This window comes from Talpa europaea, assembly GCF_964194135.1.
Source record: "Talpa europaea genome assembly, chromosome: 12".
NCBI lineage: Eukaryota > Metazoa > Chordata > Mammalia > Eulipotyphla > Talpidae > Talpa > Talpa europaea.
The window spans coordinates 96,503,786-96,513,649 of NC_140079.1; the positions used below are offsets into that span (position 1 = coordinate 96,503,786).

A 9,864-nucleotide genomic window follows, 5' to 3' on the forward strand; every position below is an offset into this window, starting at 1 on the left:
ACTTGCTGTGCTTTTCTTTCTGGAGTGTTTTAGGTTTTAGGTGTTTCGGGTGCTGACTATTTACCTTTTATCTTTATTTTGGGAGTCTCTAGCTGAGTCGGTTAGTTTTTGGGTCCTGAAGGGACAGTAACTTCCTCTGGCTTCTGGACAAGACTGGACACAGTCAGTTCCTCAGAGTTCCCGTCTGTCAGGTAGAAATTTAAAGATGGAGGCGGGAGAGAGTGGGATTCCAGGAGACTTTCTCATGCTGTCTCTTCTGTTTTTGCTTTAGGTAAAATGTCTGCTCCAGGATTCTACCAGTCGGCCCCTGAGCCCTCCACGGTGCCCAGTGCGCCCCCATCCTATGAAGAGACGGTGGCTGTTAACAATTACTTCCCCACGTCGCCAGCCCCGGTGCCCGGGCCCACCACGGGGCTGGTGACCCGCCCGGATGGGAAGAATGTGAACCCTCCTGCCTACTACACCCAGCCAGTGCCTGTCCCCAATGCCAGCGCAAGTACGTGCACCCCAGCCCCCTTACCTGTTGGCCCTCCGCCTAGTTGGGGGACCCCTGAGCATCTGGGAGCCACTGAAGTGACCCTGCCCTAGAGCCAAGTGCCCAGCCTCACCCAGCCTGGAATCCCAGGCAGCCCTTTTGTCCCTGCAGCGAGGGCAGATGCCCCAGGTTCGCACAGCAGCCCCACCACGCCTCGGGGGCTTGCCGGGGGAGCCCCTGTCCCGAGGTCCCCCTGTCCGGAGGCCCAGGCTGGAGGGAGGGGGGAGGGGCAGCGCCAGGCAGGACTGGGTGGGCTGCAGCCCACCCTTAGCACAGCTTGCTCCTTGGCCTTCCAGCAGCCTCTTTGTGATGCTTGCTTGCCTTCTGGTATGTCCTGTGACCCAGGGGTACCCAGCTCACCTGACCTACTTGGGCCTCAGTTTCCCCATCTGTGAAACAGAGCTCATCAGGGGTCATTATGTCCAGTAAATTTCTATGAGCCGCGCTGACATCATGCTCAGGTAACCGACCCCTCGAGGCGGGAGAGGACAAGGTGATGTCTTCGCTCTTTGAGATGACGCTCTCATAGAGCAAGGACTGGTTTCTGGGCCAAAAAGTAAGCGGGCTTCCTCCTCCCTACCTGTCGGGCTAAGGCGCGCTTTCTCGCTGCTTCCTGCAGTCCGGGTCTTTCTCCGTATTGAGTTCAGTGGGTCTGGGCAGCGGTTTCCCAGCGTAAGGGGAACAGAATTGAGTCACTTGGACAGAAATCTGAGCTTCAGTCCTTTGCCAAAGCCCGGGAGGAACATGCCGTAACCATCGCCCAGATTCCCGCCTGATTACTCTGGTGTCGGAACACGCTTTTCACATAGTTTTCTCTTTTTAGCAGGACTTCGTAGGCTTATTTCATGTGTCAACACAGCTCCTTGACTTGTGGGGAGGGACCCTATCAGGGAGCCCGTGGGAGAAGCATGATCGTCTTCCAGAGGGCTTGCTCTGCCCTGCTTATCTCGTTGCGGCTGGCACAGCTCTGTCACTTCCGCTTTTTAAACAGCTTTATGAGATGTAATTCCCGTACCATAAAGTTCACTCTTTTAAAGTATACAATTTAGGGCCTCCCTGGTGGCCCAAGGGTTTAATTAACAATAGCCCTGTGAAGCTATCCACAGCCTCTGCACCACAAGTTCGATCCCCGGCCATGTGGGAGCTACCCACATGGTGCAACAGACCTCTCCTGTCTTGCCCACTGCTTCCCTCAGCAAAGTATTTCAGGGGATCCACCTGTTCTGCTCCCCACTTTGTCTCTGGTGAATTCTCTCACCCCCCATGCACCCCTGGCCTACATCCCAGTTCTTGTGTACATAAATAAATAATTCTTTAAAAAAAAATAAAGTATACAATTCAGTGGTTTTAGGACCTCCACAGAGTTGTGCAACCATTAGCACTAATCCCGAAACGTTCTGGAACATTTCTATCACTCTAGGAAAAAACCCTGTATCCTTCAGAGGTGGTCTCCTATTCCCCTGTCTCCCCACCCCTGACATCCACTAATCAGTGTGGAAAACATTGAGGCTAGAACCTGTCACATCATCATTTCTGAAGTTGCTGTCTGCAGACCACCTCGGTGGAACTGCTGGGAGAGCTTGAAAAGCAATTTGGGGATCCTGTCCCAGGACCTGGTGGTCCTGGGGGCAGGGCCCAGGAATCTGCATTCTCAAAAAAGCTCTCCAGATCCAGAGACAAGCTGTCCTCCCACCTTCTGTTTGGTGGTTTCAAGAGCCCGTTGTGTAATCATTCTGGAAATCCCAGTTTTCTCTTCCCTTTTTTGTAATGTTTTTCTGTGTGTGTGTGTGTGTGACCCCATCAGCACGAACTTGACCCCATCAGCATTCTGAGTGTACAGGCCATGGCATGCAGTCCCTTCACATGCTGTTCTGCCATTCTGCCACTCTGCTCCAGAAATCTACTGAAACTCTGTTCCCACCCCATTTTCCCCACCAGCTCCTGACATTCTATTTTCAGTCTCCATGGAATTTTTTTTTTTAAGATTTTTTAATTTATTTATACAAACACTAGGTACAGTCAGATGTGCGGGAGGGTGAGAGGATTCACCAGACCCAGAGCAGGGAGCAGAACAGACAGACTGACGAAGTACACTGCTGAGGGGAGCAGCGGGCGCGGCAGGAGAGTTCTGCGTGCCATGTGGGACCCTCGCCAGCGGCTGGGGATTGAACTGGTGCTGCAGAGGCTGGGGACAGCTTCACAGCCCAGCACTCAACTGCTGCGCCACCAGGGGAGGCCCCCTCCATGGAATTTTTTAAAGATATTTATTTCATGAAAGAACTGGCATGTAGTCTAGAGGTGGAGTGGGGGGTGTGATGTGAAAGGATTCACCAGGGAGAGTGGGAGCAGAACAGTTAGATCTTCTAAATACACTGCTGAGGGGAGCATCTGGCAAGACAGGAGAGGTCTGCTGCACTGTGTGGGTCAGCTTCCTGGCCGGGGATTGAACTCAGGCCTTCTTGGGTGATAGTGTTGAGAATTAACCCCTAAGCCTGTCTCCATGGAATCTGATGACTTTATAAGTGGGATCCATATAATTAGGGTCATAGAGTGTTTGTCTTTCTAGGGATGGCTTATTTCACTGAGCACAGCATCCCCAAACTTCATCCACATTTTAGCCTGTGTCAGAATCTCCTTTTTAAGGTTGTATAGTAGTCCATTGTTGGATAGACCCTATTTTGCTTACCCATTTATCCGCCAGTGGACACTTGGGTCACCTCCACCATTTGGACACTGAATAACGTTGCTAGGAACACAGGTGTGCAGGGCCTGTGGAGCCCCTGCCTCTACCTTCATGTCATTCAACCAAGGTTTTGCCTATGCCCTGATCAGCCCGGCTGGTTCTCTTCTCTCCCGCCAGTTGCCGTGCAGACCGTCTACGTGCAGCAGCCCGTGTCTTATCTCGACCGCCCGATTCAGATGTGTTGTCCTTCCTGCAACAAGATGATTGTGACTCGGCTGTCCTATAACGCCGGTGCCCTCACCTGGCTCTCCTGTGGGAGTCTGTGCCTGCTGGGGTAAGTCTGGGGTCTGCTCAGCCCGCGGGCTTGTCTGAATTCCTCCCCTGCTGTATTTCCCAGCTGCAGCACATCCTTCTGTGTTACCAGCCGTCCTTTGCATAGTGGGGTGTTATCAGCATCTTGACCTCTGCCCCCATGGGCATGACCAAAAGTGCCCCTAGAGGGGTAAAATGGTGACACCCCAACCCCCAGAGAACCACACCTTGAGCATATTGGCTCCTGGAAGGGGCTGTTCCACCAGTGCTGCTTGTGTCTGTGCCCCACTCCCTGCCTGTAGGGACAGGATTGCAGTGCCTTGCTCTGTGGGTTAGACCGCTAGGGGGTCTTTGACTCGAATTTCATAACCTAAAGAACAAGGTTTGCTTGACTCTGAGAGATGCTTTCAACAATCTGTTAAGTACTTTATAGCAATCTCTTCAAAGCTTCTTATCCATTTATGACCTCAAGTATTTTCCCCATTGCGTGCACAAGGAGATTGTGTAAATATTTATGTCTGCACCAAGGGTATTATATTGAAAGATAATCGTTTTTCTTCTGCAAGAAATTTGAGGAGGCACAATGGACTTTCCTCCCAATGGACTTTCCCCCCCAAACAGGTAGCCTCATTCCTAGCAATGTGAGTCTCAGAAAACCACGTGGGTCCCATTTTCCTTCTCAAAGGAAATAGTGTTTGGGCATTTTTTCCAAGGATGGCCTCTTGCGCCGGTGGCGTCTTCCTTGTCACTGCTCATGACTCAGGTCAGGAAGGAACGAGTTTCTCTTCCCAAGTGGGAGGACAGCCTGGGGCCCAGAGACATTAATTCACTTCCCCGAGGACACCTATTCTGTGGGGAAGAAAAATCCAGCAGGTCCCAGGCATTTAGTCTCCTGTCTCACTCGGAACAGATGAGTTGATTTTTTTTCCCCAGATAGAAAATGCCAAACACAAGTTCATCGCCTTTGGGCATTCGTATTAAAACTAATTTTCATTGGGCCTCCCTGGTGGCACAGCGGTTGAGCGCTGGGCTGTGAAGCTGCCCACAGCCTCTGCAGCGCCGGTTTGATCCCTGGCCACGGGTGAGGGTCCCACATGGCGTGCAAACCTCTCCTGCCGTGCCCACTGCTCCCCTCAGCAGTGTATTTCGTCAGTCTGCCTGTTCTGTTCCCTGCTCTGGCTCTGGTGAATTCTCTCACCCTCCCTCGCATCTCACTATACCCAGTGCTTGTGCAAACAAACAAACAAACAAATAAATAAATAGAAGGGGAAAAAACCTAATTTTCATCTTTGCAGTCAGGGATAGACAGAAAGGAAACTTTTTTTTTTTAAGATTTATTTTATTTCTTTATTTATTCATACAAGCAAGCACTGGGTACAGTCAGAAGCGCGGGAGGGTGAGAGAATTCACCAGAGCCAGAGCGGGGAGCAGAGCAGGCAGAAGGACCGAAGTACACTGCTGAGGGGAGCAGCGGGCAGCAGGAGAGGTCTGCGCGCCATGTGGGACCCTCCTCTGGTGGCCGGGGAGCAGCCGGGGACCGAACCGGCGCTGCAGAGGCTGCGGGCAGCTTCGCAACCCAGTGCTCAACCGCTGCGCCACCGGGGAGGCCCGACAGAAAGGAAACTTACTGAGTGCTGGGCCTGGGGTCTGGCTTGCTTTCTTTTTTTTTTTAAAGATTTATTTATTTATACATACAAGAACTGGGGTTCAGGCCAGAGGTATGTGGGCTGGGAGGGTTCACCAGAGACAGAGTGGGGAGCAGAACAGGCAGATCTGCTGAAATACACTGCTGAGGGGAGCAGCAGGCGAGACAGGAGAGGTGTGGTGCACCTTGTGGGTATCTCCCTGGCTGGGAATCGAACTTATGCCGCAGTGGCTGCCAGTAGCTTGATAGTGCTGAGAATTAACCCCTTGGGCCACCAGGGAGTATCCTCTTATAAGAATACCAGTCATGGGGTGATCCCGTCTTGAAATTCCTAAGTATTCAAGTACATCTGCAAAGACCCTTTTTCTAAGTGAGGTCTCCTACTTAAAATGATCAGGCTAGAAGACAGCAACATTTAATATATAATACAACGCGACGATAACGTCTGATCAGGAAAGCGGTTATTTGAGAACAGGGGTCACGATCTGGGGATGGCAGGCCCAGGGTGGTTTTCCTGGGGGGCAGGGCAGAGGGCGGTTTTATAGGACCAGGCAGGGCAGGGGATTTAACAAATCTTCAGTTATTTGTTTGAAAGTTTGGGTTGGTTGCCAGGAACCTTCAAACAGAATATTGCCATGGGGGTTCTGTTATAATCAGTGGAAGTGGGCTTCTTGTGTCCTTCCTAATCATCGATAGTGGAGCTATCCGCACCGATTGGAAGAAATCAGCCAGCAGGGGCTCTTCCGTCATTGCAGATGGGCTGAGTCGCGCTGCTTACCCAGAAGCCTCGTCGTGGCCGTCGCGATGAGATGGGGTCTGTTTGATTCAAAGTTGGTCCCCACCTGTGTTTGAGTCCTAAGACTTGGGGCTTAGGACATCCGACGGACCCTTTTGGGAGACACTGGCTGACGGCTGCAGCTGTAACCTGCTCTGTGTTCTCCCAGGTGTGTGGCTGGCTGCTGTTTCATCCCTTTCTGCGTGGACGCCCTGCAGGACGTGGACCACTACTGCCCTAACTGCAAAGCTCTCCTGGGCACCTACAAACGTTTGTAGGACTCGGCCAGCCCTGCAGGAAGGCCTGTCCGCCTCCCGGTGGACGGTCGTCCCGACGATCACATCTCCAGGGCTCCACCTCCCCTCCGTGTCTTCTGTGGAGGAAAGGCATCACAAAGGGACAGACCTCCAAACCCCAGAAAGTGCTGCTTGGAGTGTGCGCGGGACACGCAGAGACATTTACCTTGCGTCCGCCTGCTGCCCATCACCCAAGTCGTCCACCTAACTGTGACCGTTGTCCCGTCTGAATCTCTTTTGCTGATTTGCCCTTGACCGCCTCTTTTCTTGCCTCAGTGGACCTTTCTGGTGGTAGCCACAGCTTGCCTTATACGTGAGGTGGTTCTGTCTGGAATACCACCGAACCAGCCTCGAGTGCCTGTCCCCCGTCTGTCCGTCCCCCTCCAATGACAAAATTGGTGTCTCCTTGGCGAATGGTTTGCTTCTCAGATTTTGTCCTTACTGGTTTCCTGTTGGCACACACATTCACTTTAATTTCTTAATTTGTTTTTAAAGATGGGACTTTTCATGCCCAGCAGACACAGACCCACAAAGTCCCAAATGCACTAGAAGTTGAGGGGCTGGATCCACTCTGATCTGCCTCCTCTGGGTTCCTTGTGCCCTTCTACATGAAGGGCTTTTTTTTTTCCACAGAGAAATTATTTGTATTAACAGTTTTTATGACCTCCTTTTGGTCTTTAATACCTTTGAACATGATTTCGAAAGGAGGGGTTTTTATAGAACCAATTTTTTACAACCATATGACGGATCTCATTTTCCTTTTGTCTCTACTCTCTCCCCCGCCCCCCAAAAGAAAAAGGAACAGATCGTTCCATTCACTGCCTTTACTTGGGTGGGGGGTGTCACTCTCAGAGACCCCATAATGAAACTCTGGATTTCCCGCGGTGTGTTTAGGAAGACAAGGGCGAACTCTTTGATCACGTCCGGATACCGTGGTGCTGAGAAGCTTCGGGTCCTGAACTGTTTCAAAGGAATCTGAAGTCTGATTTGATTTTTTACAACTGCCTTTTGTTGTATCACATCAGAAGACATGATTTCTGGGACTGGCCAAGCCCTTTCTCCGTTAACTGCTGTGTCATGTTGGAAATCAAGACGAAGTGGGTTTGAACGTCTGGCATCTCGGTCTTGAGAACACATTGGCACAGGGAACGGGAACACATGTGAATGATATTATGTAGACGTGAAGCCTAGATCTTGAACAAAAATCTGTATATTGGTTGAAAATGATAGCCCTAACCTTTGGCTCAGTGTGTTCGTGTGATGTTTTCAAAGTCTCAGTAATTATTTTTGCAATGAGTATGGATACTTTGTACTTTGGTGTTATCTGCTTTAAAAAAAAAAAATAAAGTTGTGGTTTCACCCGGTGAGCTATTTATCAATTCCTCTGGTGTGAGGAACGAGCTCGTGCTGTGTTTCTGGTTGTTTCTAGAAGAAACAACTATTGTCTCCATCACAGAAAACCCTCCGTGAAAAAATCTTCAGCCTCCCTGAATATCCCACCGGGCCAAAATGTCTGGTGTTGAGCTGGGTGGATGGCTGGGAAGTCCAAGTCTGGCATTAGGCTATTGGAACCCAAGAGGCGTCATCGGTGGCAGCCAGCCACGGCTTTCAAGATTTAATAAAATGCCCAGAAGCTGTCCTCATTCATGCCCTGAACAAAACCTGCTTTGTTAATTGATCAGGGTGGTTGTGGGTTGCTAGAAGGAGGGCATTGTGACTCCCCAGGAGTATAAATGTCATCCTTCCCCTACCTGGTGCTATGGCTTCCTTTTAAAAGGTAAAAGAAAAGAATGCCATCTCTGGTGACATTTGTCACAGCTTACATTGTCATGTAAACTAACCTATGGTCTTGAAAAACTGCTCTCCCATCTTGAGTCTGTGTTCCTTCATCTGACAAAGTTGAAGTCCAGGCCTCTAGCAGTTTCGCTCAGATGGTGGCATATACATGGTCTCAAGCTGTTATTAATTACATATGCAAAGTCTTCAGAAAATGAGAGGCCTATTTCAAGAGCCATAAAAGATATATTCTTGGAACTCAAAATAACCTCAGATGCCTGCAGGAAGAAGCGCTCACCGGAGGATGGGCTTATTGCGAGGATGGGCTTGTGCATATATTCTTTTTTTTTTTTATTTTTTTTATTTTTTTTATTTATTTATTATATTTGTTTGTTTGTTTTGTTTATACATGCGCTGGGTACAGTCAGAAGCGCGGGAGGGTGAGAGAATTCACCAGAGCCAGAGCGGGGAGCAGAGCAGGCAGAGGGACCGAAGTACACTGCTGAGGGGAGCAGCGGGCGGCAGGAGAGGTCTGCGCACCATGTGGGATCCTCCTCCGGTGGCCGGGGAGCAGCCGGGGATCGAACCGGCGCCGCAGAGGCCGCAGGCAGCTTCGCAACCCAGCGCTCAACCGCTGCGCCACCGGGGAGGCCCATGCATATATTCTTATGAATGAAAAGCCTCTTGCTTTGCTGCTGTTTGTTGGGGTTTTTGAGATTTATTTGCTAGAAATACTGAATCACATCCAATGCGTGAAAGAGCTTGCGATCCACTTGGACCTCAAAAAAGAATCTCATCAGTTTCAAACCCAGAGCAGTCCCATGTACCTAATGGGACTTCTAGTCTGTCCAGGCGAAGCAGCATTTCATGCACGTGTCTTGGTTTCTATCTGGTTAACAAACAGTGTTCAGTTATGGCTTCTCTTTAAAACATGTGACTGGTTTCTGGCTGGTCACACAGCATTACCCAGGAAAATGTTTTCTCTGGGGCAACTGGCTTCCCAGTTGATACCAAGAACACAAACATAGGCCTGCTTATGAATGTGGCCTTACACACACACACGCACACACTAGCCTCAGTTTCCTCCCCTGTGACAGCCTCTTGTGACTGGGGTGTCAAAATCCTGCTGACCTTCTGCTCTAAGCTCTCTGTTAGGAGTTAATGCAGACGTTGGGATTTTACTTACCAAGTTCTGATTTGCATTTTGGATCCTATTAAAAGTTCTCTCTTGCATTATGACTCAAGTGTTTACAATGAGGCGTCTGTTTTTCATAGGCACATGAGTGAATTGAAAGTTGATCCTGCGAGTCGATGAAAGAGGGAAACCAGTTTTTTTTTTTTTTTTAAAGAAACAAGATTCTGAGGCTCTAAAAGATTAAAAAGTTTACAACCAAATGTCCAGTCGAGCACATTTCACTGTTTCCTGATTATCCTGCAGTGTTAAAGAAAATGTTCACCTATTGAAGTACTTTTTTCCCCGTTTAAATAAATCATTTATAATTTTTTTTTTCTATTTGTGCATAGAAGAACTGGGATGTAGGCCAGAGGGGTGTGTGTGTGGGGGGGGGGCAGTGACCTTGAGAGGATTCACCAGAGACAGAGTGGGGAGCAGAACAGGCTCATCTACTGAAATACACTGCTGAGGGGAGCAGAGGGGAGACAGGAGAGGTCTGCTGTGCCGTGTGGGTAGCTCCCTGGTCGGGGACCAAACTCCTGCCTCAGTGTCTGGTGATAGCTTGATAGTGCTGAATCTTTAACCCCAGTGCCACCAGGGAGGCCCAGTCATTTTTTAAATAGTTCAGAGGTCTTTTATTTTTTCTGCACCTATGGTGCCATGAATTC

The 9,864-nt window shown here is 49.8% G+C and overlaps 1 protein-coding gene across 1 annotated transcript; it reads left to right on the forward strand.

The window, feature by feature from the left end:
- Window positions 1–276: 276 nt before the first annotated feature.
- Window positions 277–6,228, forward strand: LITAF (lipopolysaccharide induced TNF factor; the record flags this gene model as incomplete). The annotated part of the gene is made up of 3 exons (XM_084249384.1): window positions 277–496; window positions 3,396–3,552; window positions 6,120–6,228. 3 exons carry the CDS (start codon window positions 277–279, stop codon window positions 6,226–6,228), a joined length of 486 nt encoding a protein of 161 aa, XP_084105510.1.
- Window positions 6,229–9,864: the final 3,636 nt, after the last annotated feature.